The sequence below is a fragment of the Dipodomys spectabilis genome, unplaced genomic scaffold (genome assembly GCF_019054845.1).
Source record: "Dipodomys spectabilis isolate Male_0828 unplaced genomic scaffold, ASM1905484v1 ptg000067l, whole genome shotgun sequence".
NCBI classification, from domain to species: Eukaryota; Metazoa; Chordata; class Mammalia; order Rodentia; family Heteromyidae; genus Dipodomys; species Dipodomys spectabilis.
The window spans coordinates 1,932,762-1,952,570 of record NW_024870744.1 but is presented as its reverse complement, the minus strand read 5'-3'; the positions used below and the strand labels follow the sequence as shown (position 1 = coordinate 1,952,570).

The 19,809-nt window shown below is 53.6% G+C and overlaps 2 protein-coding genes across 6 annotated transcripts; one reads left to right on the top strand and one right to left on the bottom strand.

Moving 5' to 3' along the window:
* Positions 1–1,840: 1,840 nt before the first annotated feature.
* On the top strand, positions 1,841–6,124 carry Tor2a (torsin family 2 member A). Of its 5 annotated transcripts, none has more exons than XM_042681073.1 (5): positions 1,841–2,227; positions 2,731–2,996; positions 3,912–4,087; positions 4,986–5,117; positions 5,374–5,476. In XM_042681073.1, exons 1-5 carry the CDS (start codon positions 2,077–2,079, stop codon positions 5,474–5,476), a joined length of 828 nt encoding a protein of 275 aa, XP_042537007.1. In that variant the 5' UTR covers positions 1,841–2,076. The 5 variants fall into 5 exon arrangements, with proteins under 5 accessions (XP_042537007.1, XP_042537008.1, XP_042537004.1 ...); XM_042681070.1 differs by having other exon boundaries at positions 1,851–2,227; positions 4,986–5,113; positions 5,374–6,124; XM_042681074.1 differs by lacking the exon at positions 2,731–2,996 and having other exon boundaries at positions 1,848–2,227; positions 4,986–5,113; positions 5,374–6,124.
* An 88-nt stretch (positions 6,125–6,212) lies between these two features.
* On the bottom strand, positions 6,213–19,497 carry Ttc16 (tetratricopeptide repeat domain 16). Its single transcript, XM_042681068.1, has 14 exons — positions 19,438–19,497; positions 18,317–18,489; positions 17,177–17,267; positions 16,837–16,980; positions 15,461–15,561; positions 15,245–15,374; positions 13,288–13,502; positions 12,517–12,761; positions 12,143–12,284; positions 10,316–10,481; positions 9,828–9,967; positions 9,533–9,674; positions 7,648–7,720; positions 6,213–6,885 (listed from the first exon to the last, which is right to left on the bottom strand). Exons 1-14 carry the CDS (start codon positions 19,453–19,455, stop codon positions 6,224–6,226), a joined length of 2,442 nt encoding a protein of 813 aa, XP_042537002.1. The 5' UTR covers positions 19,456–19,497; the 3' UTR covers positions 6,213–6,223.
* Positions 19,498–19,809: the final 312 nt, after the last annotated feature.

The following is a 19,809-nucleotide window of genomic DNA, read 5'->3' as shown; positions in this document are numbered from 1 at the left end:
TCTTCTGTTGCTCAAGGGGCTTCAAGGAAGAAAGGAGTACTCTTTCTCAGGTAAAAGGAAGAAAACCTGGGCTTAGTAGAAGGACTCAAATGATGGAGTGCCTGCCTAGCCAGCATGAGGCCCAGACCTCAAACCCTAGTATCACCAGAAAAAAAAAAGATGACAAAGTATTCAACAAATACCTGGGTTCCACAGATCAGATTATGTCAAGAGCCAGGGTCATGGTAGGTATGATCCCCAGGCCTTCTCCTGAAGAGCTCAAAGGGCAGGGGTAGGAAGACAGCCAATTCAACCCACTGGGAGAACTGGTTTACCCTTTTCTCCTCTTGACTCATGCCTGCCCCAGGAAGCCACAGCACTGGTTCTCACATACACAGCCCAAAAGCTGAGATGTTTTTGGTGGAAGCGCTCTTGGAAATCTTGGATCACAAATGTGCTGTGGAAAAACAGATCTGGGAAGAGAAGGGACGTTTCCCAGTCACAGTGGGAGGACGTGAAGGCTAATACAACCTCAATGTCCTGGCCAGAGTTTTTTTTTTCCCCTCAGTAGTGAGAACTAGTACCTGGGTGTAGTGGCTCACATCTATAATCCTAGCTACTCAGGAGGCCTAGATCTGAGGATCACGGTTTGAAGCCAGTCAGGGCAGGAAAATCTGAGAGACTTTTTTTTTTTTTTTTGGTCAGTTGTGGGGCTTGAACTCTGAGCCTGGGCGCTGTCCCTCAGCTGTTCAGCTCAAGGAGAGCACTCTACTACTTGAGCCACAGTGCCACTTCTGGCTGTTTCTGTTTATGTCGTGCTGAGGAATTGAACCCAGGGCCTCAGGCATGTGAGGCAAGCACTCTACCACTGAGCCACCTTCCCAGCCCTGAGAGACTCTTATCTCTAGTTAATCAGCAAAAAGCCAGAAATGAAGTTGTGGCTCAAGTGGTGGAACACCAGCCTTGAGCAGCATGAAAACCCAAAGCCCTGAGTTCAAGCCCCAGTGTGAACACAGACACACACACACACACACACACACACACACACACACCAAGACTTCTGAGGTCATATTTCAAAGCCTGAAATTAGTAGTTGCCACTATTTTTCTGTATGTGCCACTATTTTTTTTCTGTGTGTGTGTGTGTTGGGGTGAGTAGGAAAAGGATCTTTGACATTGGACCAGGAAGGCTGCCAGGAGAAGGTGGGAGAAGTAGAGGTGGACAATATGAATCGACGTGAGCCTAAATCAAGCTGGGAGCTCCAGGTGCTTGTTCATTGAATTTGATGCATCTAGGGCCCTGTGTCTCTGAACCCTTTGACCTTGAGGTTGAGGATGCATGAAATGGCATGTTAAACCTTTGGCAGCAACTGGACACAGGTTTAGTTCTATTAGTTACTTGCTGGGGGAACTTGAATAAGAGGCTTAATCTCTTGGGTCCCAAATTCAATAAAGTAAGAATAATGGAACCTGTCTCCTGGGACTGATTAAGGCCTTTAGTGTGTAGAAGCTGCTAGGTAAGACACACCACAGTTCACACTTAATGGACCAACAAAGACAATTTTTTTTATTACTTTTGGAGCCAAAATACTTTATGCGCCTACATCTCATTGAAATATCATCACATCTCTGTATAGTAGCTACTATTAGAATACCCGTGTAAGTCTCCTGATGCTAATAGCTCATCAAAAGCTGTATCTTAATGAACCCTCTTGCCACACAAAAGGAAAAAAAAACACGCATTGAAAAAGGCGCTTTGCAAGAGGTAGGATTCCGTGCAAGTTTTTCTTATAACTGTTACGTCACCCTTTGTGGTTGTACTCCTTTATTTTTTTCTGAGCTAAGGTGATGGGCCCCTGGTTACGGTGGCCATGGGAACAAGGCCCACCCTATAGGATTGGACGGTTCTCCGGCGCCCGCTGGAGGCCACTCTCCGGTACTGCTGTGCGAGGTCGAGCCGGCCTTTGAGACCCGCGGGAGGGAGAGCGCCGTGTGGCAGGGGGATGGGCGAGGCCGCGACGGAGCGGTGCACGCCGGGAGTTGTAGTTCGCAGGTCGAGGAGGTGGGCGTCTCCTCAAGGAGCTCGGGCCTCTCCCGGATGGCGGCTGCGACGCGCGGCTGCCGGCCCTGGGGCTCGTTCCTCGGGCTCCTCGGGCTGGTCTCGGTCGCGGCCGCCGCTTGGGACGTGGCTTCTCTGCGCTGCAACTTCGGCTCCTTCTGTGAGTGTGACTTCCGGCCGGACTTGCCAGGTGAGGGGCCGAGGGCCGGAGGCGGGCCGCGGGCGGGCGGGGAGCCAGGCCCGGGGCCGTCGCTCTGTGGACTGGGGGCGGGCCGCGGGGGAGGGCGGGCCCCTCACTGGCAGGGCCGGAAGCGGGCCCAGCCCGGAGGGGACGGGCGGAGAGCCTGGATCGGGGGGTTGTTCATTGGGGTCCCGGGACAGGGGCCTCTGGCAGCAGGGCCCCGGAGGTGGGCATCTAGGGCGTCCGAGCCGGGGAGTCCGGGAGAAATCTGCCTGGACGGTCGCAGGGCCGGACCTTGTTGACAGCCCGCGCTCGCGCCAGGCTGGTGCAATTTGGAGATGCGCCTGGTGAGGGCGCTGCCGAGCTCCGGGGGCTCGCGCCCTGTCCACCCCAGGACAAACGTCCCACACACCGGGTTCCCCGGACCAGATTCCAGACATGATTCTTCCCGCCAACCTCCTGTCTACCTGGGCAAGTGACTTCAGCCGTGGCACTGTCTCCTCTGGCTCTAGGCTTGGAGTGTGACCTGGCTCAGCACCTGGCTGGCCAGCACCTGGCCAGAGCCCTGGTGGTGAAGTCTTTGAAGGCCTTCCTGCAGGACCCCACCCCTGCGAAGCCGCTGGTCCTCTCCCTGCACGGCTGGACGGGCACGGGCAAGTCCTATGTCAGCTCCCTGCTGGCGCGCTACCTCTTCCGGGGTGGCCTCCGCAGCCCCCATGTGCACCATTTTTCCCCCATTATACACTTCCCACACCCCAGCCACATCGAGCGCTACAAGGTAGGCTGAATGTGTCCTACATATCCTTTCGCCTGCATCGTGGTATGGTAGACCCTGAGAAATGAGTCTGGAGGCCAGAGAAGGGAGTCACTTCTGCTCAGATCACACAGTCATGTGGAGTTTCAGCTCTCAGGACACTTTCCTAAACAGAGCTTGGGGTGGTGCCCTTCTACCAGGCATGGAGTTCTCTCTTTGGTGTGTGTTGGGGGAGGGTGGAGAACGGTGAGGTAGTGGTATCTTCTGGCCTAGCTGTTGAGGGGGACCTGGGATTACACAATTACAGATACACTTATTGTTTGTCACTGCATCATCATCTCCCTGTAGGGTTCGTCTGGGGCTCAGAGGAAGCACTTGACAAAACACCACCATTGCCTGGCTGATCAGTTTCTGCTGTCAGCTCTGTTGAGCAGGTTCAGGGATAGGAGGGAGCCTTTTCTTGTCAATGGAAGCAGTCATGGAAAGAGCTTGAACTGAGAGGTGGGCACATGGGTTTGTGTGCCAGGCTGTGTGACCTTGGGAAAGTCTATGCCCCTCTCTTAGCCAGTGTTTTACCATCAGTCTCACTAAGTGTACTCTCTAGGAAAGCATATCTCCCTGGGAAGATGTTTTTTTCCCCCCTAAGATTATTTTTATTTTTTGCCAGGGCCTGGAACTTGAACTTGAACTCAGGGCTTGGGCACTGAGCTTCTTTTGTTCAAGGCTAGCGCTTTCCCACTTGAGCCACAGCACCACTTTTGGCTTTTTCTGTTTATGTGGTACTGAAGAATGGAACCCAGGGTTTCATGCATGCTAGGCAAGCACCCTACCACCAAGCCACCTTCCCAGCCCATAGGGGTGGTTTCTTGATGTGGAAAGAAGTTAGAGGGTTGGTGGAATATCTCTGGCCCCTCCTGGAACTCTTGCCTCTTCCCATAGAAAGATCTTAAGAGCTGGGTCCAGGGGAACCTCACTGCCTGTGGCCGTTCCCTCTTCCTCTTCGATGAGATGGATAAGCTGCCCCCAGGCCTGATGGAGGTCCTGCGACCGTTCCTGGGCTCCTCCTGGGTTGTGTATGGGACCAACTATCGCAAAGCCATCTTCATCTTCATCAGGTGGGGGCTGCTGGGCAGGGCACTGGGGGGAAGATGCTTGTTAGAAGGGCAGCAGGGGGGAAAGTGGCGGTGCTAGCCTTGAGCTGAAGAGCTCAGGGACAGCGGCCAGGCCCAGAGTTCGAGCCCCACGACTGATTAAAAAAAAAAAAAGAAGGGCAGCAGAGGGACACATGTCAGCCTAGTCTTGGCTAGCAGCAGAAGTGGAGGCACTGCCCAGCCCCTCAGCTCTCACTAGTGATGGTATTCTCAAAGCCATTCTGGGAGCCTCACGAGGGGACTCCTGGCGGGTCAAGAATTCTTTTGTGCTAGTGGCTCACACTGTAATCCTAGCTACTCAGAAGTTTGAGATCTGAGGATTATGGTGTGAAGCCAGCCTGGGCAGGAAAGTCTGTGAGACTCTTATCTCCAATTAACCAGTAAAAAGCTGAAAGCAGAGCTGTAACCCAAGTGGTAGAGCGCCAGCCTGAGTGAAAGAGCTAAGGGAGAGTACCCAAGTCCTGAGTTCAAGCCCCAATATTGGCTTAAAAAAAAAGTTCTTTTGTGGTCAGAGAACACTGCCTGGGGAACTAAGGACTGAGTTCTGGGTCATCTTGTTCTAGCTGTGTTCCTTCTGAAACTGCTTTCTGCCTCTTCTGAACAGCTGGGCTGATGTTAATGCCCCATTGTCCTCCCGGGGGCTGGCCAGAAGAAAGTCAGTTAAGGGACACACACGTGTGGTGCAGACTGAAGTGCACCCCAGGTGCACAAGTCACACAGTCATGCTGACATACAGCTGGAGGGGGAGGGCAGTGTTCTCTCTGCTTTGGCTCCTGCCACACTGAGCTGAGCTCCCAGGCCTGATTAGGTGTTCTTGGGGAAGAAAGGGCTGAGTCTCAGCCTGGGTTCTCCATGATTTCAGCAACTCTGGTGGTGAGCAGATCAACCAGGTGGTCCTGGAGGCATGGCGCAGCCGCAGGGAACGGGAGGAGATCAGCCTGCAGGAACTGGAGCCCACCATTTCCCGGGCTGTGCTGGACAACCCCCACCGTGAGTTGACTCAGGAGTCTACCAGGGTGGCTTCACACTCAAACTCAATGGGCCAGATGTATTGGGGTGGGCCGTGTTCATGGGAGTCTGCAGCTTTGACATCTGGCCCTCTAGTTCTGAGCCCAGGCTTCTCTGCTCCCGTCTCTGTGACCTCAGTGAGTCATACAGGCCCTGAGCCTATGCCACATCCTGCTGCCCGTTGGGTGTGGGCTTCTCCCCCTTTGAGCATGTGTCTGTGTGTGTCTCCCTTCACCTCCTAGATGGCTTCTGGCGCTCGGGCATCCTGGAGGAACACCTGCTGGACGCCATAGTGCCCTTCCTCCCGCTCCAGAGGCATCATGTAAGGCACTGTGTGCTCAATGAGCTGGCCCAGCTGGGCCTAGAGCCCCGGGAAGAGGTGGTCCGGGCTGTACTGGACAGTGCTACCTTCTTCCCTGAGGACGAGCAGCTCTTCTCCTCCAACGGCTGCAAGACTGTGGCCTCGCGGATCGCCTTCTTCCTCTGACACTTGAGGCATCCTTGCCGCCTCTGTCTGGCCAGACCACACAGGAAAGCCCTTGTCCTGAGCTTGCTGGCCAGTGGGACCCAGGGTAAAAAGTCAAGGGTGTTGGCTAGGCCAAGGACAGCAGGCCAGAGGACCTGGCCTCTCACCTGGTGAGAGACATTTTGGCCTTTGCTGCCTTCCCCATGGAACCCTGGTCACCCCGGAACCTCAACTGAGCCTTGACCTCTTCCTGCAGCCTGAGCTTTCTTAATGTGAATTGTAACTCAGGGACTGAGTCTCGTGGCTGCCCTGTCTGTCCTGGGCTGTCCCCTCACCCCCGTCCACCATGCCATTGTCCTGGCTCCACATACCCCGCATCCACAGCCCAGCTCCCAGTGTCACGTCAGGCTGGGACTCGGCAGTTTCCATGAATGGCGGGACTCGAGCTGACTTCTGGCCTGCGTTTGGATGATTTTAATCTCGTAAAAGAAGAGAACAAGTGTAATAAACCTAGCCGTGGGATCAGAGGAATGTTGACTGGAGTTTTCTTTGCCCCAGAAAGGAGCAGCTTGGCTAAGAGCCAAATCTGTCCTAAGCTAAATCTGTCCTCTCCCCTGCCAGAAAGGCTAGTGGCATGTCCCCTTCAGAGAGCAGCTGGTAGCTGCCGCTTGACCAGCCTCAGCGTTGTTGGTACCCGAGCTCCCTGCCTGGGTGGTCTTGGTTTTGGGACCCCAGCTGGCATGGACCTGGTTGGCAGATGAGGCTGTTTTCAGGTCAGCTTCAGCCTTGTTGGGCCTCTGGCTCTGGATCCCCTTGCTATTGCTGAGGCTCCAGCGTCGTTCATTAGAAGCTCTGGTCTTGCTGGCACCTTGCTTCTGGGAGCCGGTGGCCTTGGGGGCTCTCCAGCCCAGGCCAGGGGTGGCCTTGGCCCCTCTGCGCCTTTGCCTTGGGCTCTCCTGACCCTTGCGCTTGGTGAGCCTCTTCTTTGGGCCCTGGGTGGCCTCTGTCTTGCTGGCACTCTGGCCTTGGTCTTGGCCCTGGACGCTGTCAATTATGCTGGAGCTTCGGCTTTGACCGGGGACAGCCTTGGTCTTGGAGCTCTGGCTCAGATCCTGGGACACCTTGGTTTTTCCAGGGTGTTCCTTTCTTTGCAAGGAGTCTAGGGACTGACTCTGCAGCAGCGAGGAGTCAGATTCTGACATGGAATCCAGCACCTCGGTGCTGGAGGTGCTCTTGTATTCCTGGCTGGTGGCCGATGTCTCCGTGTCGGAGGTGACCACGGTCCTGGCTGGAAATGGGTGCCAAGAACACTTTCAGGCTTCTGCCTGAGTGTCTTCCCAGCTTACACCAGCCCAGCCTCCACCACAACCGAAGCCCTGAGGCCGGCTAGGCCATAAGATAAGGGCCCATTAATGGCCCATAACTGGCCCATTCCCAGTTCCCCTTGGCCAGCTGCCCCTTGTCCTCTGTCTCCCACAGGGTGATCCTCTCTCACACTTAGCTAACCCCTACTTTCCTTAAGCTCATCCTAGCGCAGCCCCCCCCCCCCCCAGGCCTTCAGAGGGCTGAGCCCCTTGCCCTGTCTCCTTTCACAGTTGACTTAGAGCTCCCTCTCCAGAGCAGGGACTGGGCCCTGAGTCCCTCTGCCTGTGTAGGTGTTGGGCCCAGGCCAGCATAGCACAAATGGAAGGCATGGTCCTTGCCATTCTCCCTGCTAAGGGCTCTAGTTTTTCCCTTTTGTCCCCGCTCCCACCCCTGCTGGTACCTGGTAGGATTGGCACCCCACAGCCCATGGATATGCATAAAGCTTGTGAGCTAGTTCTGAGGGCAGAGAGAAAAAGATAGGCCAGAGAGGGACAAGGGAGGGGACAGCAACCACAAGGAGCCTGGTGAGCGCAGCCTGCCTGCTTTGGGTGGGCACTGTCCCACCAAGGTTGGGACTCATTTTGAGTTAGTCACTAGCCCAAGGGTCACGCTGCTGTCAACAGCAGAACCTGAGTCCCCAACTCCTGGCCATCAGCACTGTAGGCCCTGCAGGCCTGGGACTCACTGCTGAGCATGGAGCTTGACACGGTCTGGTCCAGGTAGCTTTCCGAGGGGGACGTCTCCTGAAGGGTGGGCTCCTGCGGCAGAAACGGGCAGGGTGGCTGTATTCAGAGACCTGGGTGGCAGCCATGCCACTGGCTCCTCACAGATACCAAGCTGGGGCTGGGTGGGGTATAGAGAGGCTAGGACTACAGGAAGGGGCATGGGTGGGCTACACAGGTATGGCACCCCAAGAGAGGCCAAGTTCAAGGGCTGCTGGGTCTCCGATGTCCCCTCTACAAAGTAAACACTAGCTCATGTGGGACCTGGGCTTCTGTGGACCTTGAAGCTCTATGTCCTGGGTATGGCAGTGAGGAACTGAGGCACATGGGGTTGGGGGGGCTGCCAGCACCACTTCATAGACCTGGGGACCCAGACTCAGAATGCCCAGGGCCACGGCAAGGAGAGATGTGGGTTTGAGCCCAGCTCTGCTGGACCCGCAGCCACGCCCATGCCCGCTGGCCTCTGTCACCATCACAAGCAGGTGGAGGGAGGCTGCTGCCATGTGCTGTGAGAACCCATCGTACAGGCCCTGGTCTCTGTGCTGCGCCCTGCCGGCTCCTCATCACCATGGCCACAGACGCACGCGCAGGGGAGGTCCGGGCTTTACACCTGTTCTAAGGTGAACTAGTAAGACGACAGTAGCTTCTTTCCATTGTGTCTGGGACACTGGCACCATGTTCAGTTCAGTGGCACAAAGTCCTTTGGACACAAACTTACGTGGTGACTGTTAGCAGTGGGGACCGGTAGATAAACAGGATAGTTACAGGCTAGCATCTTCTATGTGGTGAGAAACAGTTTTGGGTGAATTTTGGAGCCAGAGCTGGACAGCTAGCACGACTGCTGATGGCGAGCCTGGGATGTGTTCTTCTCTGAGCTGGTGTTGGTGTCATGGTATGTTCAGTTTGTGAAAATGCGTCCAATTGTTCTAAGTTTTGTGTCCTTGTCTATACTTTGTTCAATAAAAAGCTTTTAGGAACAACTAAAGAATTAAGTTGGGCTGGCTGCTGGTGGCTCATGTCTGTAATCCTAGCTACTCAGGAAGCTGAGATCTAAGGATTGCAGTTCAAAGCCAGCCTGGGCAGGAAAGCCCGTGAAACTCTTACCTCCAATAAACCACCAGAAAAGCCAGACGTGGCGCTGTAGCTCAAGCGCTAGAGCACTAGCCTTGAGCTGAAGAGCTGAAGGACAGCGCTCAGGCCCAGAGTTCAAGCCCCACGACCGACAAAAAAAAAAAAAAGAATTAAGTTGGGGGGCTGAGAATGTGGCCTACTGGCAGAGTGCTTCTCTAGCATGCATGAAGCCCTGGGTTCAGTTCCTCAGTACCACATAAACAGAAAAAGCCAAAAGTGGCGCTGTGGCTCAAGTGGTAGAGAGTGCTAGCCTTGAGCTGAAGAGCTGAGGGACAGCGCCCAGGCCCAGAGTTCAGGCCCCACAACCGGACCAAAAAAAAAAAAAAAAAAGAAGAAGTTGGTACTGGGTGCTGGTGGCTCACACCTTTGTAGTCCTAGCTACTCAGGTGGCTGAGTTCATGGTTTGAAGTGTCTTCTCTACATTTAACCACCAAAAAGCCAGAAGTAAAGTTGTGGTTCAAGTGGAAGGGTGCTAGCCTTGAGCAAAATAGGCAAGTGAGAGTGTGATCTCTCTGTTGAAACTCCTGTACAGGCATGCAACCCCCCCCCCCCACATACACACACATACACAAAGTAGAGTCTGGCACAAGTGTCCAGAACACATAGCAGTGTGGGCCAGGTGTGGGAAGCCCAGGCCTCTGCGTACCCTTGCCTTCACACAGAAATGAAGATGCCTCAGCCCCCAAGGGCTACAGGCCCAGCACGGGGCCCACTCACCCCCTCTTGCTTCTTGGTTAGCTCTCCTGTGCCTTCTGGCTCTGGCTCTGCTTGCAGGGACTCAGGGATGGCCTTGGTCACATTCCACAAGACCTGCAGGTCCCGGGCCTTCTGGCGCTCCATTTCCCGCACCCTGAGCTGCCTGTGAAGATCCCACCCAAGGCCCTTGATGGGTCTCTGGGACCCCACCTGCAATCCCCCAAGGACTAGCCTGTGCAGGTACTTGCAGGCGGCAGGACAGAGAAGCCCCAGCCAGTCCCTGCTCTAGGTCCCTGCCCCAGTTCTGGAAGCTTACCCCAAAATGCCAGTAGGATTGTAAGCCACGTCACTTTCCATTGTCCGCTCCAGCTCCAGCTTGGCCAGGTGGGCCACCTTGGTCGCCAGCACCTCCTTCACTGTCATTCCCGGGAAGAGATTGGCCATCATCGAGATCAGCTGCCAGGAAAAGGGGTGACCTGAATCAGGCACAGGCTGGCACAGTGGCCGAGGGCTGGTGCCGCCCTGCCCGGCTATGTGCTATGTGCCCTTTTCAGAGCTGAAGGAGGATTGCAGTTGTTCCTAAAGGATGGAGACCTTTCTTCTCCTGGAAGGGCAGGAGTCGAGGAAGGGACCATGGAGGGGCGGTGGAGGTAAGGTTATAGGGAGGGGTGAGGGCTGTGGTGACAGTCCTGCCTGGCTCCCAGGACATTCCCCTGTGCCTTCGCATTGTCACTGAGCAAGTTTCTTTCAGGGATGGCTGTAATACAGGGCTTGGACTGGACTCACACCTGCTCTGCTGCCCACCTTTGGTTGGTTGGGGTTCAGGAGCAGTGAAGTGGCGATATCCTGGCGGGCCCCAAAGTTGTCCTGCAGCAGCTGTCGGCTCTTGGCCCGGTACAGGTAGTACTGAGCCCTCTTGGGGTTGTGTTGAATGGCCACTGAGAAGTGGTCCTCAGCCTTCTGGAACTGCCTGCAGGGTACAGCGGGCTCTGCTCCACCCATGCGTCCCTCTTTCCTCCTACCAGCCGCACCCTTGATGGACCCAACACCTAAATGCTGGGATGAAGCTCCAGAGTAAGTGGGCATTTTTATGACCTTGGGGTAGAGAGGGCCTTTCTAAGACTGTCACAAACTGAGCTCAAGAGAAAAACAAAACAAAAAAAACAAAACCATAATGTATAAGATCTGGTGGTGTAGCTCAGTGGTAGAGCACTTATTAAGTGTACATGAGGCCTTGGGTTTGAACCCCAGGACCTCAAAAACCATATATCTATATCTATATCTATCTATATCTCACCACTGTCTCATATAGATATATGTAAAACTATATATATATACATATATATATATACATATATATGAGACAAACCATAAATAATGCCTATGAGGAACTCTAGTAATAAGAAGAAATTCTGTACTGGAGCTTGACTCATGGCCTTGGACTGGCCAGGCAGGATACACTCTCAGTTGAGCCATACCCCTATCTCTTTTTTGCTTTTCTTTTTAGACAGAGTGTCCCCCCCCCCCCCCCCCGTGCTGGTCCTGGCACTCGGCCTGGGCACTGTCCCTGAGCTTTTTTGCTCAAGGCTAGTGCTCTAACACTTGAGCCTTAACTCCATCCAGCCTTTTGTGGTTAATTGGAGATAAGAATCTCACAGACTTTCCTGCCTGGGCTGGCTTCAAACTACAATCCTCAGCTCTCAGCCTCCTGAGTACCTATGATACAGAGGTGTGAGCTACCCTTGCCTGTCTGTGTCTCCCATTTTTGGAACAATCTTCCCGCCTATACCTCCTGTGTAGCTGGGACATTCATTACGATGAGGGTCTCTATTTGACTAGGCGGGCTTTTGACTGAGATCCTCCTGATCTCTACCTCCTGAGTAGCTGGGTGGGTATGAGTCACCTCACAGGTGACTTTTTTTTCCCTTTCAAATAACCAATTTAATAAGAAAATAGGCATACAATTGAGGCAGGTCATAATGACCAATAAACATTGGTGGACTTCACTAGTAATGTCAACATGCACCGTAAACAAGTATTTTTTGTTTTGTCTTTGTTTTTGCCTGTTAGATGAGCAAAGTTGAACAACAGTCTTCTAATACTTGGCTCCTGAGTGCTAGGATTAAAGGCATGCCCTACCATGCCTGACTGGGAGATAAGTTTTGGAATAAAGCGCATCCAAAGGCTTTAAAAATTCACTGAACAGGGGGGGAAGGAGAAGGATTGGGATTAGGGGGGGAGGGGGGAGGCTGGGAAGGGATGTGAAGGGTAAACAAAGGAGGAGGCTGCAATGCTTGGTAAGAAATGTACGCATTATCCTGCCCATGTAACTGTAACTCCTCTGTACAGTATGTTCACAAATAAAATTAAATTAAATTTAAAAAAAAAAAAGAAAAAAAAAATTCACTGAACATTGAAAAATGTCATAAAAGCATAATTACTATCATAATCAAGTAGTGATTACTTGAAGTGAAGACTTGATAAACCAATTCTGTATGTAGGAGACATACAGGAGCAGAGAAGCAGCTTGCTCAGGACAGCAGCAGGGGCAGGACCCAAGCCCTCCCCTCCCATGCCATGCCCCTGCCCCCACACTCCATCCCCCACCGTGGGGTCCCAGTAGGGGCCCACCTGCGCTTCTGCTCACAGAAGCCCATCCTCTCCTGCAGCAAGCCCATGCGCATGTTGGCGCCCTCATCCATTGGGTTCAGCATCAGCGCCTCCTTGTAGTCCGCCTCCGCAAAGGCCAGGTTGCCTATCTGGAAGAAGCAATCTAGGGCCCAAGGGACCCCCGATGTCTAGTGTCCCGGAGCACCAGCCCATCCAGCTGTTAGCTCAACTCAGATGCGGGTCCTGAGACTGGCGGCTTGGTAGTTTCCTGTGTGTTTGAACCCCTCTTCTCCCCCCTGCCCCCCAAGAGATCTGAGAACTTGAGGCTGTATCCCGTTTGTCCTAGGCTCTGGGCCACCGGGCCCGTCAAATGTTGCCTCCTTCCCTGTGCTCACCACCGCGGTTGATGTACAGGCCCTTCTCCTTCTGCTCCTCCCGGAGCACTTTGTTGAGCAGCATCACACCCTCATGGTAGGCGCCGTTCGAGTAGCAGTGCACTGCGAAGTCGTTGTAGGCCAGCAGCAGCTGGCGCTGAGTCTTCCGCACCAAGTCGCTCTGGGGGTCTGTTGTCATGTCCAGTGCCTTCAGGAAGTCTTCCACTGCCCCGTCAAACTCTTGGAGCCGTCGGTACATGGTGCCTCTGTGGGGGAAGGGCAGGGCAGGTGGTCTCCAACCTCAGCCCTCAGATCTCAGCCTCCTGAGTAGCCAGGAGTACAGACATGAGCAACATTTTATCCCACTATATAGATGAGAAAGTCTAGGTTTACTAAGGTCAAATGACCCTAAATCCTTCCTTCCTTCCTTCCTTCCTTCCTACTTTCCCTCCCTCCCGCCTTGCTTCTTTTTCTGTTTTGGTAGTATTAGGGGTTTGAGCCCAGGGATCTGTGCTTGCTAGGCAGCTTTGGAGAAACAGATACAGTCCTCAGTCTTGTCTCATCCCCAGCTAAGCCCCTCTCCCACTCCCTGACCTGGAAGAGCTGCTCTGCAGATTTGGGGGCCTAAGATTCTGGAGATAGCAGGAAAGCAATGATTGAGACCACCCAAGAGCGGCTGTGAACCCCATAGGGAAACATTGTTAGAGACACTGGGAAACAGAGGCCTAGAGAGGGTCAGGAATGCTTTGAGTCCATACAGCAGGTGTGTGGGCAGGCAGGGCCACCTGATACCGGAAGAGGAAGAAGCTGGGGTCCAGAGGGTTGTTTTGGATAGCACAGTTGATACGGTGCAGTGCGTGCCGCAGCTTGCCCTGAACAGCTAGGATTCCAGCATCTTTGTGGGCCTGATTGGCTTGGTCCACCATCTTCTGGAGCAGCACTCTGGCCTGAGCGTGCTTGGGTTCCAATAGCAGGGCACTGCGCAGGTCTCGGTAGCAGAGTTTGGGCTGCAGGGAACATCAGAGGCACCAGCTAGCTAAGATGAGGGCTTTCCTGCCTAGTGGGTGTGGGGTGTAAAGGAGGGGAAGTCTTCTGGGTGCCACGCTGGCTCCTTGCCATCCCTCCTTGGTGTCTTCCATGTCATTGCTCCATCACTTCTGCCTCTTGAATGGGGTAGGGAGCATTGTGGGAAAATCCCATCTCCAGCCTCATCTTTACCATCCCCCTTTCCAGGTGAGCCACTCCTTGTAGGAGAGCTGAGAGCTCATTTGAGGCAAAAGGGAGTGTGCAGCCTCTTGACTATCACTGTGCCATCCTCCCCATCGCCCTAGCCCCTCCCCCACCTCCTGACCTCTGACCCCAAAACAACTTGGAATAAAACCAGATTCAGGCCTAGGTATAAACAGAAAACATCCCCAGTGGGTGTGCAGGTCAGTTAGCCAACCAACATTTTTATCAAGTACTCCATGCCTTGTAGTGTAACACTTTGGAGAAGTGGACGGGGCAGCCTGTGAGCAGCAGGGGTGAGGGGGAATGATGGTGGAGGCGCACGGTGCCTTGGGCTCACTGCAACACCAGAGAACTGGTTGTGTGGCCTTGGGTAAGGGACCCAGAGCTGTTTCTCCCTCTACTGGGCTACTGGGAGGCCCACGCCAAGCAGGGGAGGCTAAAATCCAGTCACCAAAAATTGTCAATAATTACTAGTCTCCAGCCTTAGGAGACTCGCCCACTGAGTCACGTGCATGCGGGAGTGGGGGGGGGGCGAGGGGGAGGAGTTGTCTGGACGACTTCCTCAGCCACCCTCAGGGGGCAGTGTGGCTCCTCCTTACTGCCCAGCTTGCCTCACCTGGTGAGGGGGAGGGGAGCCCAGCCTGCCTCGCTGACCCTTTCCTGGCCTGTCGCCATCGCCTGGGCCTGCCAGGGGCCACAGCAGCACAGTGTGCTGCAGCTTCCTTCCTGTCTGAGGGTCTGGTGCCCACTCACGCAGGGCTGGGGGACCTACCCCCCACTCCCCTCACCCACCTCCTCTCATGCTCCTTCTACACTGGTGCCTCTGGAAAGACCCAGGGAGCCCCAAACCCCCTCCTCCCCTGGGTCTCCTTCGCCCCTTAACCAGTCTGTCTTGTCTCAAGCCATGAACATATTGTCCTCACCCTGGTGGGGACAGAGAAACAAAGCTTATTCATTGGACAAATAGGAGGAGGGAGGGAGGGTGGAAAGGAAAGAAAAAAGGAAGGAAGGAAGGAGGGAAGGAAGGAAGGAAGGAAGGAAGGAAGGAAGGAAGGAAGGAAGGAAGGAGGGAGGGAGGGAGGGAGGGAGGGAGAGAAAAGAGGGAGGGAGGGAGGAAGAAGGGGAGGGGGAAGGAGGAGAAAGGTGTTCAGGGTACCTTTCTGCATGCCACTTCCCTTACCCAATGCTTCAGTCATTCTTTGTATAATTATGTTTGGAGATGCACCCCTCATCCCGGTCTGAGAGCTCTGAGGGGCTGGGGCAGCATGGGTCTCTCATCTGCCAGTTTCTTTGGGGCCCAGCACAGCTTGGCATAGAGCAGGGCAACTACACAAATGTAGTCAGGTGGCACAGCTGGCCAGGCCCTGTGCCCCAGGAGGATAACACCCAGGGCACTGTGGAGACTGGACTTGCTGATAGCCTTGTCCCCTCCAGTAATTTTGGGACATATTGGAGGCTCTCAGACTGGGGGGGGGGGGGAAGGGGGGGGGATACGCCTATCCCACCTGCCCTATGCTACCTTCTGGAAGAAGTTGTAGAGTCTAGCCCGGAGGAGGTAGATGTCAGCATTATTTGTTCCTTGCTTCACCTCCTTGTTGATGATTGCCAGGCAGTCCTGATGTCGCTTGAGGGCCAGGAGACAGGCCATGCTGAGGGGAGAGGGTGAGGGTCCTATCCGTCTGGGGAGGTGGGCAGGAAGGGGCACTGGGAGCAGAGGGGGCATGCCAGCACTCACCATCGGTAACGGAAGCAGGCTTTATGGGGCTGGAGCTCAAAGGCATGCAAGAAGATATTCAGGGCATCCAGGTAGTCACATTGCTCAAACATAGACTGACCCTGGACACAGAGGACACTCGCTTCTGCTTCTGACCTAGCCCAGCCATGCCCATTTGCCAGTGGAGGAGAACATTACATTGGGGCAGAGAAGAAATACGGGGACAGAGACATTTAGATCCAGGAGAGACTTTAAGAGGCAGGCCCAGAAATGGTGGAAGATAGAGAACTAGGGAGAGACAAGAAACCCTGAGAAATATACTCTTGGTGTGCACATATGCACACACGTACACACACATACACAAAGTCAAAATGGAAAAAATATATCAGTACTTGGGTGTTTTTTTTTTTCTCTACTAGGACTTGACCTCAGGGCTGGGCACTATCCTTAGCATTTTGGCTCAAAGCTGGTGCTCTACCACTTTAAGCCATAGCTCCACTCTGGCTTGTTTGGTGATTAATTGGAGATAAGGGTCTCTTGGACTTTCCTGCAGAGATTGGCTTTGAACTGTGATCCTCAGATCTCAACCTCCTGAGTAGCTAGGATTAGAGAATGGAGCCACTGGTACCTGGCCATTTGTTGGTGGTTTATAGTTATCTATCAATTTTGAATTTTATTGATTTGCAAACGAGTCACTGTTACTCTTTCTGTGCTCAGACAAAGTATCTCTACTCCAGATCTGTGCTGTCACTACAACAGCACTGGCTGTACATCGTATGCAAATCTCAAGCATGCCTCATGCATGCCAGACAAATACTATACTACAGGGAAAATAAAACTTGCTACCAGCTCAAATAAAATTAAAAATTCAGTCAGGCACCACTGGCTCACACTTAGCTACTCAGGAGGCTGAGATCTGAAGATCACAGTTCAAAGCCAGCCTGGACAAGAAAATCCATGAGACTCTTATCTTCAATTAACCACCAAGAAGCTGGGGAGTGGTGCTGTGGTTCAAATGATAGAGCACTAGCCCTGAGCAAATAATCTCAGGGCAGTGCCCAGGCCCTCAGTTCAAGTTCTAGGACTGGCACAAACAAATTAAAATTCAATTTCTTAGTTACATTTGCCACATTTCAAAGGCTCAGCATTTCCATGTGGCTGCTGGTGACCCTAATGGGCAGCGTGAGCAGATCATTGTCATGGCTGCAGGAAGTTCTATCAGACAATGCTGTAAGGCTTTCCTAAGCCAACCACGATGGTGAGGAGCAGCAGGTGGGGACACAGATACTGGAACAAGAAGTCCTTGAGGAGATAGGACCTGTCCTAGGGCTGAGGAAAGCCTCCTACAGCCAGAGGTTGGCTCAGTAGGCTTGTTGGGCCCCAGGAGGCTCAGGTACCTGCAGGTAAAGCACAAAGGTGAGCCGCTCCAAGTACTTGGTGTTCTCTGGCTGGAGGACGCATGCCTTCCGCAGGTTCTGGGCAGCCGAGGAAAAGTCACAGACCTGGATGAAGGCTTCAGCGCGTAAGGCGTAGAATTCGATCTGAGGATGAGGCACCCTTGCTATTGTCCCCTCCCTATCATCAGCCCTTCAGGGTAGGGGAAGGCATCCACCTCCCTGAGGCTTGATACCCAGTTTCCCATAGAGACTTGGAGGTCCTGGGAGGAGCCAGTAGGTGTGACAGTGAGGGAGAGGGACACTGTATACCAGAAGCTCTCTGTCCCTTGCCTCCTCTTACCATCTTGGGGTCCAAGTGGAGGGCCCGGGAGAAAAACAACACCGCCTGTTCCCATTGTTCCTGCTCCAGGCACCTATAGCCTCGTCGGTAGCTATAGGGGATAAGATGGTGCAGGCTTTGGGGCTGATCAGCTGAGGGTATAGGGCTGGGCATGAGGTAGGTGGGAGAAGACAGAGTTGGGTAGAAAGGCAGGGGACACACACACACACACACAGACAAATACATAGACACATATATAAAAACACACGTTTTTGTGCATATGCTGGTATTAAGTCTTGAACTCAGGGCCTTGTGCTCTTGCCTGGCTTTTTCCAGTGAAGGTTAGTGTTCTGCCACTTGAGCCACACTTCCACTTCTTTTTTTTTTTCCTTAGAAATTCTTTTTTAAATGTAATGTTGCTATACAGAGGGGTTCCATTAAATGAGTAAGGTAATGAGTATATTTCTTGTCCAGCATTGTTATCCCCTCCTTTGTTTTTGTTTTTTGTTTTTGGGTCCGATTGTAGGGCCTGAACTCCGGGCCTGGGCGCTGTCCCTCAGCTCTTCAGCTCAAGGCTAGCGCTCTACCACTTGAGCGACAGTGCCACTTCCGGCTTTTTTCTTTTTTGCTTATGTGGTGCTGAGGAATCAAACCCAGGGCCTCATAAATACAAGGCAAGCACTCTTCCACTGAGCCACCTTCCCAGACCCACTCCTTTGTTTTTATCCTACTATTTCTTCCCTCCCCCACCTTCCCGACTCCTCCCCCCTTGCGCCCGAAGTTGTAAATATGATTTCCAACATAGTGTCTTGTGAGTGTCATTGTTGCAATGGGTCATCCTGTGTCCTTGTTTCAGCATTTTGTTATTCCCCTTCCCCTCCTCAAATTAGATAAATGTATATACAAAATTCACACACCTCTACTTCTGACTTTTTGGTGGTGAATTGGAGCTAAGAGTCTCACAGACTTTCCTGTCTCAGCTGCCTTTGAACTGGAATCTAAGCTTAGATATCAGCCTCCTGTATAATTAGGATTACAAGCATGAGCCACTGGTGCCCAAAAGGGAGGAGCTGGGGTAGAGTAGTGGCTCAAGGTTGTGCTGCATAGTGAATGGCTGAGTAGGGTCAGAGCCTGAGCTTGTGGGACAGGGCAGTCACTTACTACTCTATGACTTTGAGAGGCACTGTATATCCTGTGGCCCTTGGCTTATCCTCCTCTGGATCGTAGAACACCCTGCTCGACCCAAAGATGCGCTGCAGGGTATCCTCGGGTTGTGGGCTTGCCCATGGCGTTCTGATGTTCTGTGAGTGATCCTTATCATGCGCTACAGCACCCTAGAACAAAGGACAGCAAGCTAGTGCAGGTCTCATGGATGACGGGGGAGGGTGTGTGGAAACCAGGCCTGGTGAGAGATAGCCCCGCTTATTCATAGTCCTGTGGCATTCTGGCTCATTTCCTTAGGGATGTTCCAACCTTCTTCTCTGAAGTCTTGTCTCTCTGCCTCTCCAGTGGTCCAGGTTGGGGATCAGAGTCCTCACACTCATACTACCCTCTGGTATCCTCTGGGATTTTCCCAGATTCTACCTCCTGCTCAGGATCCCCACAGTTGTAAGGTCCCCATTTAGATCCTGCCCCTCCTGGCAGGCCTTGGAGTTTCCCAAGCCTTTTGGATAACCAGAGGGACCATTACCTGTCCAGCAGGCTACACTCAGTAGACACCTCATCTGACTTCTTCCATAGATTTTCCTATCTTGGTGTGGTCACCTTCCCCACTGGCCATCACAGCCAGAACTACCTTGTCCATTCAGGCCTTCAAATCCTATCTTTTCCTCTTCCTCAGAATCTCTGATACCCCAGCGTGGATGGCTCACACCTGTAATCCTAGCTACTCGGGAGGTCGAGCTCTTTGGACCACTGTTTCCTCAGTGAGACTCGTATCTCCAATTAGCCACCAAAAAAGCTGGAAGTAGAGCTGTGGCTCAAGAGGTAGAGTGCTAGCCTTGAGTGGAAAAATCTACGGGAGAGTGCCCTGGGTTCAAGGCCCCAGTACACACACACACATACACACACACGCACCCCTCAGCTTGCTTCTCTTCTCTTCCTTGTCCCCTTGTTCAGGTCAATGTCATCTCGGTCTAATGCCAGTTCCGGCCACTCTCTTCCCCCCCCCCCCCCCCCCCCCCCCCAGCCACAAGTTGGGAATCGCTTTCTGCGTACAAGCCTTCGGGCCCTGCCTTCTGCCTTGGCCCTTGGCTTTAGTGTTCCTTCTCCCCAGTCCGCACCTGTTGGGAGTCTGTCATGAACCCCCGACGCGAACCCCTTTCCGAGAGGACCTCCGGCGGGTGCCACCTCCAGCGCTGCCTTGGCCCGGCTCGCACCTGGGCTTCCGGCGTTGCTAGGCACCAGCTGCAGGATGCCCATAGGCTCCGCCCTCCTAGCCACGCCCCCGGGCTCCACGGGTAGTTTACCAACTTCTATTAGTTGAGGAGGCTGAGGCCCACGGGAGGGAAAGAATTGGCCAGATTTCTGCGACGAGGGAGGAGGGCGGTGGCGGAGGACACCACGGGGCTCTTTCCTCCCACGCCGAAGATTGAGCCAGGGCTCTGAGAATGAGGCACAGGCCCGCAGGGGCCACGCTGACGGTGGAATGCGCC

Coding starts and splice junctions, on each gene's coding strand:
- Tor2a (XM_042681070.1), top strand. CDS start 2,077: ATGGCGGCTGCGACGCGCGGCTGCCGGCCCTGGGGCTCGTTCCTCGGG. Junction 2,228..2,730: donor CTTCCGGCCGGACTTGCCAG/GTGAGGGGCCGA, acceptor CTCTGGCTCTAG/GCTTGGAGTGTGACCTGGCT. Junction 5,114..5,373: donor TGTGCTGGACAACCCCCACC/GTGAGTTGACTC, acceptor TTCACCTCCTAG/ATGGCTTCTGGCGCTCGGGC.
- Ttc16 (XM_042681068.1), bottom strand. Junction 16,981..17,176: donor TCCACTTGGACCCCAAGATG/GTAAGAGGAGGC, acceptor CCTCATCCTCAG/ATCGAATTCTACGCCTTACG. Junction 10,482..12,142: donor TTCTGTGAGCAGAAGCGCAG/GTGGGCCCCTAC, acceptor TGTACCCTGCAG/GCAGTTCCAGAAGGCTGAGG.